The 22,609-nt window shown below is 53.0% G+C and overlaps 7 protein-coding genes across 8 annotated transcripts; 4 read left to right on the top strand and 3 right to left on the bottom strand.

Annotated features, from left to right (window-relative positions):
- Window positions 1-439: 439 nt before the first annotated feature.
- On the top strand, window positions 440-2,332 carry AAFC00_000833 (uncharacterized protein; the record flags this gene model as incomplete). Its single annotated transcript, XM_069347558.1, has 1 exon — window positions 440-2,332. One exon carries the CDS (start codon window positions 440-442, stop codon window positions 2,330-2,332), a length of 1,893 nt encoding a protein of 630 aa, XP_069203403.1.
- Window positions 2,333-2,712: 380 nt separating this feature from the next.
- On the top strand, window positions 2,713-4,917 carry AAFC00_000832 (uncharacterized protein; the record flags this gene model as incomplete). Of its 2 annotated transcripts, none has more annotated exons than XM_069347557.1 (1): window positions 2,713-4,917. In XM_069347557.1, one exon carries the CDS (start codon window positions 2,713-2,715, stop codon window positions 4,915-4,917), a length of 2,205 nt encoding a protein of 734 aa, XP_069203402.1. The 2 variants fall into 2 exon arrangements, with proteins under 2 accessions (XP_069203402.1, XP_069203401.1); XM_069347556.1 differs by having other exon boundaries at window positions 2,980-4,917.
- A 522-nt stretch (window positions 4,918-5,439) lies between these two features.
- AAFC00_000831 (uncharacterized protein) lies at window positions 5,440-7,977 on the bottom strand (the record flags this gene model as incomplete). The annotated part of the gene is made up of 1 exon (XM_069347555.1): window positions 5,440-7,977. One exon carries the CDS (start codon window positions 7,975-7,977, stop codon window positions 5,440-5,442), a length of 2,538 nt encoding a protein of 845 aa, XP_069203400.1.
- A 1,259-nt stretch (window positions 7,978-9,236) lies between these two features.
- Window positions 9,237-10,219, top strand: AAFC00_000830 (uncharacterized protein; the record flags this gene model as incomplete). Its single annotated transcript, XM_069347554.1, has 2 exons — window positions 9,237-9,309; window positions 9,363-10,219. The coding sequence occupies 2 exons, from the start codon at window positions 9,237-9,239 to the stop codon at window positions 10,217-10,219; spliced, it is 930 nt and encodes a 309-aa protein (XP_069203399.1).
- Window positions 10,220-14,659: 4,440 nt separating this feature from the next.
- Window positions 14,660-16,011, top strand: AAFC00_000829 (uncharacterized protein; the record flags this gene model as incomplete). The annotated part of the gene is made up of 2 exons (XM_069347553.1): window positions 14,660-15,490; window positions 15,550-16,011. The coding sequence occupies 2 exons, from the start codon at window positions 14,660-14,662 to the stop codon at window positions 16,009-16,011; spliced, it is 1,293 nt and encodes a 430-aa protein (XP_069203398.1).
- A 3,451-nt stretch (window positions 16,012-19,462) lies between these two features.
- AAFC00_000828 (uncharacterized protein) lies at window positions 19,463-20,011 on the bottom strand (the record flags this gene model as incomplete). The annotated part of the gene is made up of 1 exon (XM_069347552.1): window positions 19,463-20,011. The coding sequence occupies one exon, from the start codon at window positions 20,009-20,011 to the stop codon at window positions 19,463-19,465; it is 549 nt and encodes a 182-aa protein (XP_069203397.1).
- Window positions 20,012-21,441: 1,430 nt separating this feature from the next.
- On the bottom strand, window positions 21,442-22,357 carry AAFC00_000827 (uncharacterized protein; the record flags this gene model as incomplete). Its single annotated transcript, XM_069347551.1, has 3 exons — window positions 21,442-21,804; window positions 21,864-21,952; window positions 22,012-22,357. 3 exons carry the CDS (start codon window positions 22,355-22,357, stop codon window positions 21,442-21,444), a joined length of 798 nt encoding a protein of 265 aa, XP_069203396.1.
- Between the last annotated feature and the right edge of the window lie 252 nt (window positions 22,358-22,609).

Raw genomic sequence — 22,609 nt, 5'->3', positions numbered from 1 at the left:
TGGCACAGACGCACGTACTGTAATAGTATATAAGTAAGATAGGTGAGATACAGTAGCTAGTAGATGGTGGTACCTAGGGCAGCGAATGAGGCTTTGCTTGGCAGGGGTCTAGAAGGCGAGTTCATGGAGATACAAAGTTGCATTAACTTGATTTAGCTCACGATCATCGATGATAAAACAAGGCATTCAATGCATCAATAGTCCATCATTCCATCTGTCAAGCATCCGTTGCTCTCAGCATTGTCAAAACGATGAAATTCGTCTTCCACACCACCACTCTTATCATGCGATCAAGCACATGAGCGCGCGCCGTGTCTCCTTGCTCCTTCTCATGCTTCAGGCGACCACGAACAATCGGCCAGAACCAGATTCGTCGCCTCGACACTTGGATGAGAGGAGTCCGAGCAAACCGCATGGGCGCAGATAGACAAGAGCGACCATGTTGATGTCGTCATCGATGAGACTGCCCGGGCGGCTGACGCAGTTGCTCGTCGTCGCCGTCGTCTTGACTCTGGTGGGCTGGCTGTATCTGACGGCGTTTGGGAATGCGGCGCTGAGACGGATCCCTCTCGTCGGGGGGCTTGGAGGTTCAGGAGAGCACGAGAAAGAGGATGCGGCGGCAGCAGACGTGGCGACGGGCGAAACACCAAACGCAGAGAGAGCGTGGCATGCAATCGACACGTTGCGCACCAAAGCCATGGCCGAACAACAAGACCTGCTCGCACGAGAGACACACTCTCTGCACGGCGCGGCGCAAGCATATCAGTCACGCCGCGGACGACGACCGCCGCCTGGTTTTGATGCCTGGTTCGCCTTCGCCCAGCAACACAACGCCACCATCGTCGAAGACTTTTTCGACCAGATCTACCACGACTTGAACCCCTTCTGGGCCATTCCCGCTCTGGAGATCAGGCAGCAGGCTTATGACTTCGTACACAGAATCAGTGTCAGGAGCGGCAACATGACCAAACGCACAGACTTGCCCGAGGGCAGACCGTGGATGGATCTGTGGGGGGATCTGGTGGGCACGATAGCCGAGCATCTGCCTGATTTGGACATGGCCATCAATGTCATGGACGAGTCGCGCTTGATTGTGCCGTGGGAGACGATTGATGGATATATGGCGGTGGAAAGAAAGAGTCGCAAAATCATGGACGCTTCACAAGTCATTGGCACTTATTCGAATACCTCTATTCGGGAAGGCGAGTCGGTGCCGCCTTTCGATCCCGAGTTTGGATGGGGCAACTACTGGGATCTGGCCGTCGTGGGATGCTCGCCAGATTCGCCTGCCAGGACGACATACACGGCTGAAGCAGACTACACCAAGTTTCCACCACTACCAAATACATATCCCGAGCGCAGTTACCAAGGATACGTCCAGAACTGGACGCTGACCAAGTCACCCTGCGACAATCCGGAGCTACAGCAGCTGCACGGGACGTTTGTCGAGCCCATCTCACAGTCGAACTCCAAGAAGCTGTTCCCCATGTTTGGAGGGTCCAAGCTGCCGATGAATAATGAAATACTGCTACCGCCAGCCATGTACTGGACGAACGACCCCTTTTACTCGGGCGGCAATGATCACGGAGCCAAGTGGCAGGAGAAACAAAACAAACTAATATGGCGTGGAGCTGCGTCGGGGGGACGAAACAAGGCGGAGAACTGGACACGCTTCCAGCGCCACAGGTTCGTGGCGATGATGAACGGCACGACGGTCAGCAGAGTGGCGAACTCGAGCATAGACTCGCCGAACATCCGACTGCCCGGACATGGACTGTACAACCTCAGCGCGCCCGACCTGGGCGAGTGGGTGGACACGTTTGCCGACGCCGGATTCGCCCATCTGCTCTGTTTCCCCGACCCCAACCCGCCGCATTGCGCATACACAGACGCTTGGTACGCGGCGGCCAAGCCGATGGCGATGAAAGAACAGTACGCATACAAATACCTGCCGGACATTGACGGCAATTCGTTCTCGGGCCGCTACAGGGGGTTCATGGGCAGCACGAGCATGCCGATCAAAGCGACCATCTACGACGAGTGGCACGACTCGCGGCTGGTGCCGTGGGTGCATTTCGTGCCCATGGACAATACTTTTGTCGATGTTTACGGCATCATGGAGTATTTCCTCGGGAATGAAGAGAGCGACAAGGCGGGTCACGACCATGTGGCTCGCGATATCGCGCTGGGAGGCAAGGCGTGGGCCGAGAGGGTGCTGCGCAGAGAGGACATGCAGATTTATGTTTTCCGGCTGCTGCTCGAGTACGCCAGGATATGCGACGACGAGCGGGAGAGACTGGGCTGGGTCGACGGAGATGAAGGGAGTGTGTGAGAGAGAGAGAGAGAGAGAGAGAGAGAGAGAGAGAGAGAGATCTGATGATGGTCAACATAGGACGATAATGTCGAACTTGTTTATTCTATTTTGTATGTCTGCATATCTCCGTACAGTATGACTAAGGTAGGTATACCAGGGAGAGAGATTGTACAAAGTATGAGTCGGCGATAAGATAAGATCTGATGTTTGAAAAAACATTAACATCATTCTCCGCCCCGCAGCTGCCCATCTTTCGGCTCTCAAAAGAGTCAGAAACAAAAAGGGAAAGCAAAGAAATCACTAGATTATCATTCTCTACACCTCTCTCTTTCCGCAATAAATAATCAAAATATACACCCCACACAGAGTGCTGCTTACAGTCTCTTTCGAGCTTTTGCATGCACCGTGTCTTCAGGAAAGCAGTAGCAGCAGCCCCGTCGTCGTCTTTCTTTTCTACTTCCGTCTCGTCGTCGTCTTTCTTTTCTACTTCCGTCTCGTCGTCGTCGTCGTCGTCGTCGTCGTCGCCGGCGGCCTTGACTCACTCTCTCTATTTCTCGACAATCCGGCAGGCGCAGTCGCAGTCGCAGTCGCAGTCGCAGTCACAGAAGAAGACGTCGCTCTCCTCCTCTTTCCCTCGCTGCATCTCTGCTGAGACGAACCTGACCATGGACGCACTCACATCCCAGATCAAGACTCTCGGTCTGGACTCTGTCCCAAAACTCGACAAGGTCCTGACCTTCCCCACCGTCAACCAGGTCGACATCTATCGCGCCCACATCACCGAGTGTCTGGTCCCCATCACCGGAGTCGACGCCCAGGTCGTCTACAATGCCCTGCAGTGGACGCAGACGCTGGCCAATGGCGACCTCATGCTGCCTGTTCCCGCCCTCAGGATCAAGGGAAAGAAGCCCGACGCTCTTGCCCAGGAGATTGTCGACAAGTTCCCCGAGTCGGCTCTCGTCCAGCCGCCCACCGTCGACAAGACCTTTGTCCGCTTCTTCTTCAAGCCCGACCCTCTCGCCTCGCTGGTCCTACCTTCGATCCTGCAGAATGGCGCCAAGTACGGCTACAACCCCTTCCTCGGCCTCCAGGACCCTGCCAACCCCGAGTCGGACAAGAAGAGGATGATTGTCGAGTTCTCGTCGCCCAACATCGCCAAGCCTTTCCACGCCGGTCACTTGCGCTCCACCATCATCGGCGGTTTCCTGTCGAACCTCTACCAGGAGGCCGGCTGGGACGTCATCCGCATGAACTACCTCGGTGACTGGGGAAAGCAGTACGGTGTCCTGGCCATTGGCTTCCAGAAGTTCGGCAGCGAAGAGGAGCTCCTGGCCAACCCCATCGGTCACCTCTACAATGTCTACGTCAAGATCAGCGCCATCTCGCACGACGAGGGTGAGCGCGTCAAGGCACTCAAAGAGCAGGTCAAGGAGCTGCAGGCCGAGAACGAGCCCGTGACGGAGCAGGAGGCCGAGATCCAGCGCATCGAGTCCACCGGGGTCGACCAGCAGGCCCGCGACTACTTCAAGAGAATGAGCGACAGCGACGCCGAAGCGCTGGGCGTTTGGCAAAAGTTCCGTGACTTGTCCATTGTCAAGTACAAGGACACGTACGCCCGTCTCAACATCCACTTCACCGACTACTCGGGCGAGTCGCAGGTCAAGCAAGAGTCCATGGACAAGGCGGCCGAGGTCATGAAGGAGAACAAGATCAGCGAGGACAGCGAGGGCGCCGTCATTGTCGACCTGACCAAGCACAGCAAGAAGCTGGGCAAGGCGCTCGTGCGCAAAAAGGACGGCACCACGCTCTACCTGACCCGTGACATCGGCGCCGCCATGGAGCGTCACCAGACCTACCGCTTCGACAAGATGATCTACGTCGTCGCCTCGCAGCAGGACCTGCATCTGGCCCAGCTCTTCAAGATCCTCGAGATCATGGGCGGCGAATACACCCAAGTCTCCAAGAAATGCCAGCACATCAACTTCGGCATGGTGCTGGGCATGTCGACGCGAAAAGGCACCGCCAAGTTCCTCGACGACATCCTGCGCGACGTCGGCGAGAAGATGCACGAAGTCATGCGCTCCAACGAGGCCAAATACGAGCAGGTCGCCGACCCGGAGCGCACCGCCGACATCCTGGGCATTTCCGCAGTCATGGTGCAGGACATGTCCGGCAAGCGCATCAACAACTACGAATTCGACCTGGCGCGCATGACCTCGTTCGAGGGCGACACCGGCCCTTACTTGCAATACGCCCACGCACGCCTCTGCTCCATCGCGCGCAAAGCAGCCATCTCCCCCTCTGCTCTGGCGTCCGCCAACCTCTCCCTGCTCACGGAAAAACACGCCGTCGAAGTCATCCGCTCGCTGGCCCAATGGCCCGACGTCTTCTCCAACACGCTCAAGACGCAAGAGCCCGTCACCGTCCTGACCTACCTCTTCAAGATGACGCATCTGCTGAGCTCGAGCTACGAGGTGCTGAATGTGCTCAATGCCGAGAGCGAGGAGCTCAAGACCGCCAGGGCGGCGCTGTACGAGTGCGCCCGCGTCGTGTTGAGCAACGGCATGAGACTGCTGGGACTCAGTCCGGTCGAGAGGATGTAGATTTTTCTTCTTCTCTTTTCTTTTGCTCTTTTCTATAGCTTTTTGATGGGAGTGGAGTAGTGTAGAAATGGGAAAAAAAAATTGCAATGGTCTATCTTATTCTTTACTTCTTTTCATTCCTTCCTCTTTCCAAAGTTCTTTTTCTTTTCTTTCCCTTGTCGTGTTTGTTTGTCGCCCGAACATGGATGAGAAAACCATCAAAAGTGGAAACTGACTGACCGATGCATTATTCATCGTGTGGGCAAGAGGCGAGAGGCGATTGATATTACTAGTTCGATGCGTCGCGGTTTATCTTTGTCTGTTCTGTCATTTATCTATGGGTTCGGCTATCGCTATTGCTGTTTGTGGTACACTTGGCGTTCGTTGCTGTTCATCATCATCGTCATCATCATCATCCCTTTTTCCCTCCACGGCCAACCATCCTTTCCCATTCCATGCAGCCCTAGCCTTCGTCTACTCTTCGTCTCGTCTCATTCCCGCTTTCATCCTCGTTCTCGTCTCATCGCCAATAATCATGCACCTTCAAAAATCATCCTCGCTATCACCGCCCCTGCCCCGTCTATACCCAGCCATGACATCCCGCCCGCCCTTTTTCTCCGTCGTCTTCTTCTTCTCCTTGGCCGGACCCCGACTCGACCCTCTGACTCTATGCTCGTAAATCCTCGTCCCGGAATCCGACGTCGCGGCTTCGCTCTCCGCGTACCGTCTGTACCCCGGTTTCGTGGGCGAGCGACTGCCGCTTCGATCCTTTCTGCGCGTGCGGCTGGTTTCTCGGTCTGAAGATGCGCCCACTGCAGCGGCGCGGTCGTGGCGAGGGCGGTAGGACTCGTAATAGCTAGCCGAGCGCTGAGAGGAGTCGCCCGTCACGCCCGTCGTGCCCGTGTAGACGGTCGAGATGTCGTCTTGCTGGCCGCGCGAGAACGAGTAGTCTCTTTTTTGTTGTTTACTGCGAGACGAGCTGTCGGCGCGACGCGAGCGGTGGGCCTGTTGAGGCGGCAGGACGTTGGGCACGGGAGAAGGAGAGTGCTGCTGCTCGTCGCGAGCGATGGCGCGCGCCGCTTCCTCTGCGTCTTTGCGCCATTTGCGCTCCATGCGCGCGGCCTCGTCGCGCGCCTTCTTCTCCGCTTTGGCGCGCTTCTTTCCCTCCGACGATTCCTTTTCGTTGTTGTTCTTGCGGATGAGGTTCGTCGTCGAGCGGTTCGTCGACTCGGTCATCTGCGTCATCGTGTCGCTGAAGTCGTAGGCGCTGCCGTCCGCCGGTCGGTTCATGCCGCCTACTCGCGCCGCCTTTTCTTTCTTGTAGTGCTGCACGTCGCGGTCGCGGTAGCGGTGCGCGTGGTGCTTGCCGCCGTCGTCTTTTTCGTTCAGTTGTTGACGCTGGCGGTCCGGGATGATCGTGCCTCGCTCGCTCGTGTCGTCTGCGCGACTGCCCGAGTAGCGACTGAAGTCATCAGAGTAGTAGACCGAGTGTGTTCCACCGAATCCGCGCTTGGCCTTGACGCCCTTGCGGCCCTTCTCGTCGTAGCCCACGAGCGACATGGCGGCGAGACGGTCGTGTTTGGCGATGATGCTGCCACCGCCGAGACGAGTCGACTTGGTCGCGTTGGACAGCGTCTTGCCGTCTGGACCTTTGCGGCGCAGAACAGTAGACTTGTAGTCGTCCCAGTCGTTCTCGTAGAAGACGAACCCGCCGTTCTTGGCATGGAAAAAGAACCAGATTATCGTGCACACGATCGCTACGCCCAGGATGGCGAAGAGCGCGAAGAAGCCTTTGTTGTTCACTTGTCGGGGGTCGGTGCAGCCGGCGCAGGGCATGTAGGACGTCGTCGCCCTGCTGACAAGCTGATGGGCGGCCTGGCCATCTTTCGGCACGAGACCAGAGGACAGCCCCGAGATGTTGTAGTTGGCGCCGCGGATGATCATCTTGTGGTCTGCGAGATCGGTCTCGTTGGAGTCTGCGCGCGACGTGAGGTTCAGAAGACCTCTTTCGGTGATGTTGAACTCGGAGCGGGTAGTGAGGTTAAGGTCGGCGGGTGCTGCGAAGTTGTACTCGTTTCGCGCTGTAATGTTCTGCGCTGTACGGGACGTCAAGTTGTACTCGTCTCGCGCTGTAATGTTCTGCGCTGCACGAGCCGTCAAGTTACTCAAGCCTCGCTCCGCCAGATCAAACCCAGCAAGTTCAGTAACGTTGAGCTCTTCTGCGCGGGCAGTCAGATTGTACACCTCGTGTGTCGTCGAATCGCTATCAGTCCTCGCAGTAACATTCGGATAGAGCGGCTGCAACGACCTTGGCCGCCAACGCGGAGTGGCCTTTGTAGATCCCGAGCCGTATCCCGTCAGCACTGGAGCAACAAGAGTAACGTTCTCCTGACGCGAAGTGATAACGTAGTAATCAGATCCCGCCGTGAGGTTGTGGCCCGACCGAGTGGTGAAATTCAAAAACGGAGGCTGGGCAGGGAGCTCTGCAGACCGAGAAGCGATGTAGTGTTCGCTGTTCGCAGTCACGTTCTCGTCAGATCTCGCACTCAGATTTGTGGCGGATCGAGCTGCTGTCAGATTGTGCAGGTCGCGCACTGTCACGTTGTACTCTGCACGCGGAGGAAATGTTCGCTCAGAGAACGATGTGAGATTGCTTTCTGCACGAGTGGTGAGATTGGCCTCGGCCCGCGGTGTCAGATTGATCGCAGTGCTGTCCAAATCAGGCAATGTTCTTTCGGTGATGTTCAGTGCGGCACGAGCAGTGAGGTTTCCTTCTGCACGAGGAGCCAGATCCAAAACTGTGCTGTTGAGATACGGCTGACGAGGTGCGACGTTGTTGAGTTTGTTGTCGAGGGCAGCAGTCAAGTTCTGCTCTGCGCGGCGCACAGTAACGTTATATTCAGCCCGTGGAGCAAATCGACGAGTAGTGCTGAGATTCGAATACGTTGCTTCCAGCGGCACACTGCGTTTGTCCTCTGTAAGTAAAGCAGAGAGAGCAAGGTCAGAAGCAGCAGACGTAGAGCGAGGCATAACAGGCCCTCCTCCTCCTCCTCCTCCGAGAGATGCAGGATACGGAGCCATGGTTGTTGTGGCTGAATTGCTGGCTGGCTGGCTGTCTTGGTAACCGTGGTCCTGTGATGCTATAGGCCGAAGCCTAAGCCAAACTTTCTGGTTCAGATCCAAAGGATTGGTACCGAATGCAGCACAAGAACTTTATCGCGATGAGAAGAATATAAAAAAGACGGTACACAGAAGAAACGTTGAAGGTGCGTGTTTACTGCGCGATAGCGATTGCAACGGTGATGGATTTGAGATAGGCGTTGTACTTGGAAACAAAACCTCAAAGGAAACACACAGGTGTAGAAATAATGCCATAAAAGTGCCTCTCGTCTCCCTACCAATGCCCTGTTTCCGTGTTCCTACCAGTGTGGCTGGGCGGTCCAAGGTGGTTGGAGGTGGCAGGACAATGACGCGGCTTGGCTGGCACTCTGTGTTGTCAAGCGTCAACACATCTCCACAGCAATAATCTGACCCTCGCACATTGTGAAACTCAGGGTCCACGCGATAAACCTGCCTTGGACCCCGGTCTGTCTCTACGCACACGCCAGGCACTGTTTCTGCTTTTTGTGATTGGCAGTCGATGGACCACTCGATGATGATGATTCATGTGTCCTCCCCCTGGGCGTGGGCTAGTATGATTGACATGATCACCCTGCTAAGCCAGCGATGATATGCGTAATATAGCACACACATTCGCAGCCAACGACTGCTCGACGCGAGGCCGAGGACGGAACCGCTTGTTGCTGTTAGTCTGCACTGCCTTGTTCTCGCCATCCGTCATCGTTGCAACACTTCTCGAACTTGCAGTCTCTTGGACCCACCCTCTGCATGTTTGGTTGTATACTCTTATACAAAGTTGCGGTGTCATGGAACCCATAATCTTGAACGCGGGCTGCGACGAGACGGCACATCGGTCCTCCCTAACGTCCGCTTAGGGCCGATCTGCTCTCTTCATGATTATACCAGACTGTCTTTGCTTGCCACCTCTCTCGAGCATCACCATGCGTCTACTTGTAAATAACCAGCTTCACCCAAACAACCTTTTTGTCAAGTCTCCCTCGGGCGAGGCATGTTGTTCCTCGAAAAAGCCCTTTGCGGGACAACATTGGTCCGTCGGGAACAGCATTCCTCCGTGACTGTGATGACCCGTTTTGTGGTTGCACAACTGTGGCCTGACTTGCGAGCAAAATATAAGAAGAAGCTGATGTAGCATATGATTGACTTGACGAGCCTCCCATTCTGCGTCTATCTAGACGCAATCCCCCAGCTTGCGATCCGAGATGGCTAGCATCGACTTCAACCCCGAAAAGGACATCCCTGATCTTGCTGGTAAAGTCATTCTGATCACTGGAGGTAAGTAGACCAGACGAGACAAGAATGAAAAGCACTCAACCCAAAGCAAAAAGGTACTTCCGGCGTCGGTCTGGAAACAATCAAATGTCTGCTCCAACACGGTCCCTCGGAGATCATATTCACCGGCCGCAACAAAGCCGCCGCAGACACAATCATAGAAACCCACACGACATCCCATCCCAATGTGAAACTGAGTTTCCTCCCCTGTGACCTCAGCTCGCTCCAATCCGTGAAATCAATCAGCACCAACCTGCTATCCAACCTCGACCGCCTCGACCTCCTCCTCTGCATAGCAGGCATAATGGCCGTACCCGCAAGTCTCTCAGTCGACGGCTACGAGGTCCAATTCGCAACGAACCACCTCGGGCACGCTCTGCTGATCAAACACCTTCTGCCCTTACTAGAGCACACCGCGAAGCAACCACACAGCGACGTGCGCATCCTGCTCACCTCCTCGCAAGCATCCAACCCGCCCATGCCGCCACCCGAAGGTATCCAGTTCGATAGACTGCACACTCCCCAGCCCATGATCGGCGGCACCTGGCGCCGCTACGGCCAGTCGAAACTAGCCAACGTCGTCTACGCGCGCGCCCTGGCGAGTCGATACCCGCGCATCACCGTCGCGAGCGTGCATCCGGGCATCGCGATGACAGGCATAGTCAGGGACGTCGGCTGGTTCAATTACTGCTTCGTTCTCGCGACGACGATGGGGCGGAGACGGCCGGCGAACGAGCTGGCTTGGAATGGGGTGTGGGCTGCTACGGGGCCTCGGGAGGAGGTGCAGAGTGGGGCGTATTATGAGCCTGTGGGTCAGAGAGTGGAGTTTGCGAAGGGGGACAAGAGGGGGCACGAGGCGCTTGAGGAGGTGTTGTGGGAGTGGACGCAGGAGGAGCTGCGGAAGTGGATGTAGTCTGTTGATCTAGTCATTGATACCAAAAATAGCTGCATCTTAGCATATCTGACTCCTAACAACTCCTTGTTTTACTTTCTCTTTGTTATCGAACCCACACCCAAGAAACAACTGAGAAGCATCTGAACTTTCCAAGATGCTTTTTTTTGCACAAGTATCAGTAGTAGAATTAGGATACATGCAAAGACAACGCAGGGAAACAAAACATAAGATCGGCAATCCCAGGTAATATTGCCCAAGACATGATCGTGTTCCGAACTAATAGCCATAGAGGACAGAAACAAGGAATCGATTTGTAACAATTTGATAATGCTAACGCGAAACAAGAAAAAGAAACGAGATGAGAAATGGAAAGATAACACACGCAAAAAGGGGGGAATATTAGAGGTCGTCAAGTCGTCAAATTCGTGAGCCATACAAACTTGTGTATGTCTGTCCCTTCTTTTCATCATAACTGTCGTGTTCCGCCGATTGAAAAGCAAAGAATAGAGTTTACCAATTCAGGATTCCATCCGATACATTCAAACAACCCGGCGCTCGCTGTGATCTGCTTAAACAAAGTAGAGCAAGAAAAACGGTAAGGGATTGGTACAGATGACGATGGAAGGAAACACTTTTATTTCGAAAAATCTTGTCGACCAGGGCGAACAGTGTTTCGACATCAATATGTCCCATTCGCTGAATGCTTAGCAAAGAGAACATGAGATATGCGGAATGAGAAAAGGGTCCCAGAAGATGCTCGCGACCAGCCAAAGACGTGTCGTAGCAGTCGTCCATGCTGTCGACGGTGTATATTACCAAATTTGAGAATGGGAATCAGTCCAGCGTGTTTCCCTTTGGTACGCCGTGTCAAACCGATCAATGACTTGCGCCGGCGTCAGACATTGTCGCAGGTCCCAAATGTATCAAAAATAGAAGCCGGAAGAGTTGAGTGTTGAGTGAACAGTCTTGGTACATTGTAAGTGGGTATGATCGCATAATCCAATAGAGCCGCCGAATAAATGAGAAGCATTGGAAATCGGTGCGTAGGACATGCTTCCTCGAAGATTGAAAAGTCCCACTCGTACTTCTCTCTCACAATAGTGTCATCTGCTAGTCACCGCTGTGTTCGCTACGACGATGGTGGTCCGGTCGGACGCTATGTCTGCGGCCACGTGAGGCTTCGCTCTCGGCTCGACTTCGTCGGCTACGAGATCCACTACTCGCTTGGGCCGAACTCCGGCCGCTCTCTTCGCCGTGATATTCTCTTTCCCTGGCACCCCCAAGGATCACTCGAAGATTCCCGTTGTCCTCATCAGTCTTCACGCTGGCCCTATAGCCTGCAGGAATGTCTATTATCGTTCCATTAACGTCGAGTGAAGTGCGTCCGTTGGCTGAGACTCGTGACGAGATGCTGTTACGGCTCCGGTGACTATGGTGGGAGCCTGACGAGATGTGGCTGGAAGTTCGCCCTGAAGTGAGCGAACGACGCTGCTCCTTCATAAGCCATTCTTTGCTCAGATCTAATGGACCCGAAGCCCCGTTTATATCGTTCTGGTAACGCTCAGATTCAAGCGCGTTCTGTTTGTATTTCCCTTGGCTGTTCACAGACAAGCGCCTTGCCGACGGGTGACGGTCGAGCTCGATCCGGCGGCCGTACTCGTACTCGGCGGGGTCAGATCTGTAAGTGTTGCCGCTTCTATATGATTTCTCAGACTGTCTCGAATCTGATCGATCCCTGGTGACCATGGCTCGATCGGCTGACAAGTCAGCATATATTTCCTGTGTCCGCGCATACGTTGGCTGGTGGACCACTGGCCAAGCTGAAACTGATCCTCGAGACGTCGGAATAGCTGGACCTGTAGCGGCATGTTTGAGATTGGGGCGGGGCCGTGGTGGCGGTGGCGGTAGCATCAAATTGCCATCACTGTGGCCCCTTATATACGGTGGTTTTTCTGGATCCGAGTCGGAGCTGTCTGATGACTGAAATGCGCCCGGCATGCCTTTCATGGACGACTTATAAGTGCCTTGTTTGGGCCGAGTAGAGAAATCGAAATCGTCCACTTCATTCTCAAGTTTGTGCTGCTGCAGGTTATATGTCGGGAGCCGAGGTGCTGTAGGATCATAAGAGCGTGCGGAGTACTCGGGCAGTCTCTCAGTCGAGTAGCGTGGAAGCATAGGCCGCTGCATCAAACTTGGTCTGGTCGGAGATCCCTGCGGCTGGCTTCCAGCAGTATGCGTGTATACAGGCCCAGCAGTGGGGTATCCCGGAGCAAAACTACCAGTGCGGGGGTCATAGGCAGGTTCCGTTGTGGCATATCCTTGACTTGTCCTGGGATAATAACCAGGAGCAGTGGTCGGTAGACTTGTCGCATGGGCGTACAAATCAACACTGGGAGGCCGGCTTGTGTAGGGCAATCCACGAGGGCGTGTTTCCACCGGCGGGGCATATCCTCCAGTCACCTGGGGGTACGGATATTGGTAGGCACCAGGAGATTGAGGTGGATACTGTGATGACTGTGTAAAAGGGGAATAGTCTGTCTTGAGAGGGATGTCTAAAGGAGACGGGCGAGCAGGCTTTCTGGCCTGGGCTGATTCATGGCCGTTTGAGTAAGAGGCATCACGGCGGGAGTCGTAGGACATGTCGTGGCGGTCGACCCTGGCTTCATGTCTTCCAGAGCGCTTCTCTGGACTGGCGCGACGAGGCTCGCGTTTGTGCTCTCTCGCGCGGTCACGGTCACTTATGCTCATATGTCTTTTTTGGCGATCTGATGCGCTCTCCGGAGGTCCACGTGCTGACTTTGTCGGCTTGTTTCGACCATCGGAACTACCACTACCTCGACTCGCCTGGCTGAGTCCAGATACTCCCGAGTCACTGGGCGCCTTCGGACGCGAGGACTTATCCTGTCTGGAGGCCTTGTCCGGACGCTTGGATCCCGAGACAGCCCCTGAAGCGGAATGGCGGGTCTCTCTGTCGCCATCCTCTGCAAGAGGATTCTCGTCCTCAACATAGGCAGGCCGGTAGTCAGGCATGATTCTGTCCAGGCGCACTCTGGGCTTGCTAGACTCAATCAAATTGGACCCAAAGTAAAGAGTTAGGTAATCTAATGATGGTAGGGCAGCCGTTAGCCTCCTTATGAGGCGAAGTACTATGTTATTCCACGACGGGTCGCAACGCGGGGTTGAAGCCCAAGGTCTCACCACGCAATATCTTGAGCGCCTTCGAGAGGAACAGCAACGGGGACGGGTTGATAGAAGATCAGGAAAGCCTCAAACATTGCGGATGGATCAGAGATACGATGCGCTGGCCATCGGGAAGATGAATCTGGACGTGTGAATTACAAACGATCAGATGGACAGAAACAAAAGCTTCGCGAGAGCGGATGCGAAATTAATTGGGCAAGAGATGCGGCTAATAGCGGCTGCTTCCTCGACTGACCGGTTGGGCGGTGCAGTAATCGAAAGAAAAGATTGCGCCGCATGCACAAGCTGCAGGTTTAATATGTGGGTTTTTTCGTGGTTTCGATGCCTAACGTGGAGGAGGATGAGGGATCTGGAGTAGATGGAGGATTTGGAGTTCCTGGTTGATGTGGTAGGGCATCAACAGGGACGGGCCGCTTGACTCGGGCGAACTCTGACGGGGCGATTGCGCCCCCTATAAGGCGATCTGATCAAGCAGCAGAGCAGGGAGACGGGGGTCAAAGGAATGTTGGACGATGTCGTCTACGGGTAAGTTGAAGTCAGGAACTGGTTGAACTAATGCTTGCTCACGATATCTGGGAGCGAAACGCTGCCGTTTCCTGCGCTAAACATAAAGCAGGGGGTGTCACAGAACTGGTATTGGTCGGCTATCGATAAATATTTTAAGAGACCCCAGTCCTCCACACGTGGCAGCGTCTAAGCTGTTCTCTGCTGTTCCGCACATCTGGTCGAGTGGCCAGTCATCATGCACCTCTTGCATTATTTCTTGCATTCCGATTCTGCTCTGATCGTGTGGAAGAATTAGGCTTCCGTCAACAACATGCTGTCTGGTCTATCCACTTGCCCCTTGCGGTCGCGACTGCCCCGCATCCACGAACCTTTAGACATCATGGGGCCGAAGTAGCGATTCTCCGATGATGCTAGACATACTCCATGATGCTTTTCCGCCATTGCCTATTTGTAGTCATGACAATAAGGCTACGGCATAGTCACAATAATGGCAAGGTAGATTTGATAGCGTGTACTTGCGCTTTTCTTCCATCTCTTCTTTCTGTCATTCTGCAACAATTGGCTCTGTCTAAGATTGTGATACCAATTTCACCAAAATCTAGGATCAAAAAAACAACCTGTCAATTTGTACAGATATCATACACTCTTGAAGATCTTAGACAATAACGTCTTTGCGTGGCCTTGCAAGGGTGTGCCCTAAACGAGCTGCACTTCTAAGATTACAGCATCCAACAAAAACAGCTGCTTGCAATGCCTCATTCAGAAGACTCAAGGATCAAGGTTGCTATTGCAGGGGGAGGTATCGGGGGCCTTGCGCTCGCCGTTGGACTTGCGAAGCAGCCTCTGCTCGATGTACAGGTCTATGAAGGTGTAGATGGATATGCAGACATTGGTGCCGGTCTCGCCTTGCATAAAAATGCCATAACCGCAATGGATTTGATCGACCCTGCCGTGAAGAAAGCCTATTTCTCCAAGGCTCTGATGATCGCCGAAGAGGAGGACGAAGAAATGGTCACAGAGGTCCGCTTGGTCAGTGGACCCAACACTGGCGAGTTGGTTGCAGAGCTGGGTCGTGCGAAAGGTAGGAGAACCGTTGCACGATCAGACTTGCTTCAAGGCTTTGCTTCACTGGTTTCCAAGGATCGATTGACCTTTGGGAAAAGATTGGGCGATATAAAGGAGAGTGAAAAGGGCAAAATACAGCTAACCTTCAAGGATGGGTCTACGGTAGAAACAGACGTCCTCATCGGCTGTGATGGTGTACACAGTTGCACTCGAAAGTACCTACTCGGCGAAGGTCATCCCGCTCTCGGAACAAGCAACCCCGAAGGCTGGCGAGTGCATTCGAGGCAGGTGCCAATGGACGTTGCCATGAAGACGATCGATCCTAAGTGGAAGAAGACGGTCTCAATCCTGTGCGGAAGAGAAGGCCATGTCAATACGATGCCTCTCCATCAAGGGAAAACGTTGAGTATCCAATGCGTGACTCGCACGGGGATCGCTGGCGAAGGAGAAGACAACACAGAGTTTGACAAGTCCTACTTCAAGGACTATCGTGAGGACGCCAAGGCAGGAGCAGAGGTAGGTCATCACTCGTCCATCGTTGGGCATCAAGGTACCCATATTAACATCTGACACAGCTTGTAGCTGAGGGTCCCAACACGACTTGGGCTCTACAGCAGCACAAACACGCGCCTTACTATGCGCGCCGCAATATCTGCATGATAGGCGATGCTGCACATGCCTGCATGCCGTTTGCTGGTAACGGTGCCGCACAAGCCATCGAAGACGCCGCCGTCCTGACCGCGCTCTTCTCCAAGGTAACGGCCTTGTCACAAGTCAGTAAGGCGTTGGCAGCATATGATACGATCAGACGGCCGCGCTCGCAGAGGGTCGTCGAGATCGCGTGTGACTTCGGCCGTCTGTACGACTTTGCACTGCCAGGCGTGGAAGACAACCCTATGAAGATGAAGCAGTTCATGGGCAAGTCTGCTGCCTTCACAAACAACGCGGATCTGAACAAGCAGAACGAGGACGCGGTGAAGCTTTTCGAAGAATCTCTGGCAGAAGATTTGAAGACTTCTCGGGAGTCGACGCGGTGAGAGAGATCGTGGTCATCAAATCGTGACATCCACCCTCAGTCGGATGCACGTGTGGAGGAAGTTTCGTATTAGTCATCAGATCATCTTCAAGTCCATTCGTATTCCACGATGAGAGGTCATGACTCTTGACAGGTCTGCCTTTGTCTTCTCGATCGCGCTCAGTAGGACTTTTCCTGCCTGTAGAAGAGCGTCACTGGAAAAATGACCTCACGAACAACCCAATGCCGGATCCACTTGACAGGAAATAAATGACTTCCGTCATTTGCACTATAAGAAGCAGCAGATCTGATGGGATCGCGATAAAATAGCGTTACAACATTACCCCCGATCACCCACCCCACCACCAAACCAGTCAACGATGGGCTCAAGTCCGGCGTCGACGAAGTACACGCCAGGGAAGAAGAAGCGCGTGGCTGTGTTTTATTTGATCATGGCCCACACATGGAATGTCACCCTCAGAACTCAGTTGAAAAGGGCCATCACTATACTTTACAATGACAATCATAGATTCGAAAGAATGCCACTAGACAGTACGGTTGGAGACTTGTCCGAGGATCACATGCTTGAAGGCCAAAGAAAAAGCTCCCATTCCCGGATGCAAGAAGCTTCGCACACCGCCCTTTGCAGCATCCCAAGATCTTCCAGCCCCTCCCCCACCCTCCCCTTGTCCGTACCTGTACATACTGTGATCCTTCAATCGGCTAATGTACGACAAGAAGAAATCATTTAGGGCACTGAAACGCTAGCTAGCCCTCGTGGTGGAGGCAAGTCCGGGTATGTGGATGGAAGAACATGTGAAGATGGGTTGTGCATTGCAAAGAGTCCGCTACTACAAAGGTACTACAGTACTTTACTACTTTACTACTACGGTACGTGCATGCACGCCCTGCAGCGATTGAGGAAGCAAAGAACGGCAAGAAAAGGGAAATAGGTTCCAAGGGTAGCTAGCTGAGGCAAGGTAGGCTCTTTTTGCATAGAGATTCTTCAAGCGACCAGGACAAGCCAGTGTAAGCGACGAGAGTATCCGACATACGCAATGCAGAGTTGTGTACTTTACTCGATCCTCTCGATCTTTTGTGCTTTGTATTCGCAGAGCCGGAATTTATGTCGTCGTATCCACGCACGAGTAACATGGCTTCCTGCTAAGATGACAGAATAGCCGACGAGTGCTGGAAATCGTGGGAAAAGATGATCATCCTCTCCTCAGATGATAAAGGACTTGGCAGATAACACGAGACATTACATTTCGCTTCTACGCTATCGGTGGTTGTTGAATTTACCTTGGCCGTGGGTTGAGAGTCTCTCAGACCACGAGAGGAACGCTTTGGTCATGAGATGCGAGATCCACAATTTAAATGTCCCCACACACACACATACCATTTCTTTCTGTATCAAGCTTTCAATGTCAAAGAGCGCGTGGACTGTGTGTTCGGGGTGCACTGGTGCTTCTTGCACTTCAAGAGAAGCATGGACTTGCTCTACTTACCTAGCTGCATCAGAGACGGACTCCAAATCTAATGCATGCACTTCCGCCCGATGAGGTATCGATCGTCGATATGATGTGCAAGGATGAACAGGGTCTTTGTCTATTCGTAGACTTGGTTAGTGCTAAAAGGAAGGGGCCGACTGGTCTAGTGCGGGCGCGCGATAATACACAGATGGACAAGGTGCCGTAGCTTCGACCCTAGGACGGCTACAGGCCGGCGGCGGGGCAGGGACTTGTAGCGACGAGCTCCTCTTAGAGCGTATCCACCCTTTTCGTGTTACAGTGCTTCCATCCGCTGTCAGGGCACTGTAAAGTACAGTACGGAGAGCACCCTTCCTTGGCTTCCCACATGGTCGTCGCTCAAGTGGTTGTGATAAGTTGGAGATGAAGTCATTGCGATCTTCCGAAGCTCGGAGCTTATCAACGAACATCTGATTACGGGCCGGTTGTCAAGCAAGACACCTGATCGACGCTGAAACACACGTAGCGGTGATGGGGATTGTGATGGACTTCAAGGATCAGAGAAACAAGGTACAGGTGACATTAGACCACGATGACCACCTTAGAATTTGCTATACTAGGACAATACTACCGAAGCCAAACAATGCTGCGGATCAAGCGGACCTTCTGATACATATACCTCAACCGTAGTATAGACGCCTTCCCCCACGTTCGCCCAAACACTCCGACCCCGTGAACAGGAAGGGATACATTTGTTTCAGATGCAGTGTTGATACTGATTGCTGAAGACGGGAAACCCTATTACGGACAAAGTAGCACTAGTATTCAACGTCGATGCGTATCTTAGGGACAGTTAGTGGTAGCACACAGACACCCGAGCCACAACAGACCCTCAACGGCTCGAGAGAGAGCACGTGCATGCGATTTTAAGTTTCTTTACCCCTTCATATATATACACCTTAAGCGATCATTGCTATAACGCGGCGGCCGGGAATAGACGGGTCAATTGCTGCATTGAGGAAATGGACTCGAAAGGAACGCCTCCGGAGGGTGGTCACGCTCATACTGTACTTGTACTGTAGATACACAATAGCTCCGACAGCAGTCATTGGACCGTGGAAAGCTTTGTCGCGATAAGGAAAAGAGGAAAAGCGAAAAAAAAGCCGCGTATACGCGACCATGTCAGCCGCCCATTTCGTTCTACGATATCGCCGATAACACAGGCCTTTGCTCCCGATGGGAAACGCAGTGGTGAGTCTATCTCGTCAAGTGTTAGCCTATACGATTTCACGGGATGAGGCTACACGCACGCATCCTATGAGAGAGTATCACTTGTGAATCCCCTCGAGACGGCGACGTGCAGGTCGCACAGGATGTGCTGCCGCGTAGCGGGGTGCATGCGGTCACGGTGCTATACACGCACACGCACACACGAGGTGACGGGGCCTGATAGACGCTTACGTTCACTTTGGGTAAGTTGGGTGGGACGACATGAGAAAAAGGCGACGACGGGTCAGAGTGGCTTCAAATGCATGAGCCTAAAAGAGCTCATACTCATCTGATGATATGGTATAGAGATTGGCTGTAATCGCAATGATACAAAATGAGTGTTGAGACGAGTAATGCAAATATAAAGCTGGAAAAATAGCACAGCGTTGGTACTGTGCACTTCTCACTGGTGGACTGGCGACTAGTTCGACCTCCTTCTAGCTGCTCATGTCGTGTCTCCTCCATTGGCGGAGAGATGTGGGCTTCGATCTTGTGATAAGCCCAAGGTTTGGTGAAAATATGAAAACAAAAACGCCAATTTATGCAACTGCCGTGCAGCAAAGAGCAACGACAAGGGTATGTGAGTGTGTGTGGTTGTGTGAGGGGTAAAAGAGAGGAAAAATGCGCAAAGATGCCTCGAGATCCAGTAGTGACGCCGTAACCCAATAAAACACATGCGATACAATCTGTCATTCGGCGGAGATCGCTTAAGCGCCCTCTCTCGCAAGCTTCAGATCATCGCTCTCGTCGGCGGCCACGACCGCGCTCCGTCGGTCGAACCGCCTCGGCCTCATCGTCTTCGTCGATGTTCCACAATGTCGGACTCGGCTCAGCCCAAGAATGCTTTCTTCCCGAAAGCGTACGACTCGTCTTCAACATCGGTCGTTGCAAGGGTGAGCCGAATGTGCGACGTTGACGCAGGCGATCAGCTTCCCAGCCATCAAGCTCTTGTTCGAGCATATTCAGATCTGGTGGCGAACTCAGTGGCGATTTGGACATGTCCACATCGTCCATCTCGAGATCTGGTAGTTGATCCTCGTCCGGTGGGGTGCGAGGTCTTTGTCGTTGCTTGATGAGACTATCCCATTTCTCGCCTATTCGGGTGCGGAAGTTTGATCGTTTTGACTCGACTTCGTCCTCGTAAGTGTTGATGCCGGCAGAGAACTCATCATCATCGAAGGGATCGTCATCGTCCAGGACTGGAGACAGGAAGTGAGAGAAGGGATCGTCATCGATGTCCAAGTCTGATAGTTGATTGTTTGCTTGTGGTTTGGCTTTTGACATTGTAGGCGTCAATAGATTTAACGAAGGCCATGTTGGTCTGCGGGAAAGTCTCGGCGTGGAATCGGATTTGGACATTAGTTGTTGCTGGGGGGTGGTTGTGGGAATATGTGTTTGTTGTTGGTGGATGATGTGGCAGATAGACCGTGGTAGGGACAGTTGATATATCACTCCAGAAGAAACTGAAAAGACAGGAAACTCGGCCGCCCATCGGTCGAGGGAAGTGAGAGATATATACAAAGGAAGAGAGTCGCGAGGGTAGATGGAATAGTGCTATCAAAAAGTACCCTTGTGAGGAACGGGCTACACACCGCTGCATGATGCACGCTATGATCTGAGTCTGGGCCAAGTCACTAGCGCATACTCGGCTCGTGAATGCATATAGTAATACATTAGCCGCTTGGACACAGCAAATGACCTACGACTCAGTGCGGGGAGTCATCGTGTCCCTTTGAAGATCAATCGTTGCCTTCGGACTCGGACGTTGAGCAGCGCTGGATCATAACAAATCTACCCTCGAGCGCCCGGCTGTAACGCGCAACGTCGTCATAAACAATCAACAATCTACGCACAACATCGTGCAGGTTGGTAAAGGCGCCGATTCGACAAGACGATGGTACACACACATACAGTTAGTTGCCTGCGAGTTCGAAGGCAGCCCTTTGGTTCTTTGTGAGCTTTCGATCCAATCGTATGAGTAAGGCGCAACACCGGACCATTTTGGGCTTGAGGGTGTGCAGGCGGTTGGCCCTCCTTCACGCGTACTCTGTCCGGTGTCCCAAGATTGGCTGTGACCCAGCACGCAGGCAGCCACAGATCGCCATATGACTCCGCATTGGGTTTTCATGGCACAATGACCTATTCTTCATCCATCTCCATTTCTGTATGACGCTGCCATCTCAGCAGAAAAGATGGATTTCCAAGGTTGGTTAACGGCGGTGTGAGTAAAAAGCCTGACGACCGTGCGTGATAACGCCACCAGGTCTATCAAGATACGATGATATACTTTGCACCTGAGGTACTTGTACAAAAAGCATCGAGAAGACGCAAGCAAGATACCTTGGCACCCGTCTTCGGCAACATCAAGGTGACGACTCGAGGTTTTGCGACGTGCAGCCGTCCAGTGAGACCCTTGCTAGCTCCGTGTGTTTAAAGGGTCTGGTATGATGGGAGCGGGCCGAACCCTGGATTTTTACTACGCTACCGTGTTCTGCCGCTAGACAAAGATACTTCACTGGACAAAAGGTCTCTGTACGACGGTACTTCTGTTATACCGACTTTGCCGGCTGTACTCTTTTCCCCGATGGAGAAAATCATGGGAGAACTTCGCTTTCGTTTGGTATATCATTTACTCATGTTTTAGTTCGGTCTACATACATCACCTCTGACGAATCGCCTGTCTGAAACAATGCTGTCGGACAGACCGCCTACATCTATGGACTCGAGTACTTGTAATTGTACTGCTCCTTAGCCTTGAGCATATGCTCTTTGAGTTCATCCTCCTTTTGCTTGAAGTCTGGCTCAGACTTGAGTCTCTTTTGGTAGCCCTCGTTGACAATTTGGCTTTCGGAAGGCACAGCAGTACCCTTCTTCACGGCGGGACGCTCGTTGATCCTCTTCCACCACTTCTCGAGGTTCGGGAATTGCTTCAAGTCTATACCTGCAAAGTTCGAGACATTGACCCAGGAGAAGTTCGCGATATCAGCGATGCTGTACTTGTTGCCAACAAGATACTCGTTCTCCGAAAGCTGCTTGTCAAGGACACCGTATAGACGCTCGGTCTCGCCAACATAACGCTTTAGATAATGTCAGTCACGGAAGACTTGTGTCACACAGAACGACAGAAGTCTCATACCTGAGTGGGATAAGGAATGCGCTCCTTGGTGAAGCGATAGAAGTGGTTCGCTTGGCCTTGCATAGGACCGAGACCACCATGCTGCCACGCTGGAGGTTCGTCAGCTTGTCATTCCTTGGATAGTCCGAACATGTCTTTCTCTACTTACCAACCCATTGCTCGGACTTTGACAGCTCAGGATCACTGGCAAACGAAAACTTGTGCTCGGGATCATAGTTTCTGGTCAAGTACGACAAGATAGCCGCGCCCTCTTGGATTGCGAGCCCGTCCTTGTCATGGTCGACAAGCACGGGAATGCGTCCATTGGGTCCCAGCTTGGTGAACCACGGCTCCTTCTGAATATTTTCCATGATGTTGATGCCCTGGAAGACATAGTCTATGCCGTATGCAGCCTTGAGCTCCTCGAGCAGGATCGTGGCTTTGTGGCCATTGGGAGTGCCAGCGGTCAAGAGCTCAAGGCCCTTGTTTGCAATAAGTCCGGTAGGTCGAGACATGTCTTTTACTAGCGTTTCTGGTATGATCTTAGTTTGAGGCTGTCTTGCAGTCTGAAGGACACGGTGAACAGGACTTCGAAACATATATGTACGAACTTGATAATCGCAGACGAGCGGGGTATAGAGCTCTTGTATCACTTGCGAAGTGTGGAGCTCGTTGCTCAGCACACAATTCGGCTTATTAAGATCACATTTCATGATGACGCGAGAGACTTACTTCCGCTCTATCTCCGTACTATGATGCAATGAAAT

Source organism: Neodothiora populina (assembly GCF_041146345.1).
Source record: "Neodothiora populina strain CPC 39397 chromosome Unknown canker_contig_12, whole genome shotgun sequence".
Lineage (NCBI taxonomy): Eukaryota > Fungi > Ascomycota > Dothideomycetes > Dothideales > Dothioraceae > Neodothiora > Neodothiora populina.
Note: the sequence above shows the minus strand (reverse complement) of the source record. Positions and strands in the feature narration are given on the sequence as shown.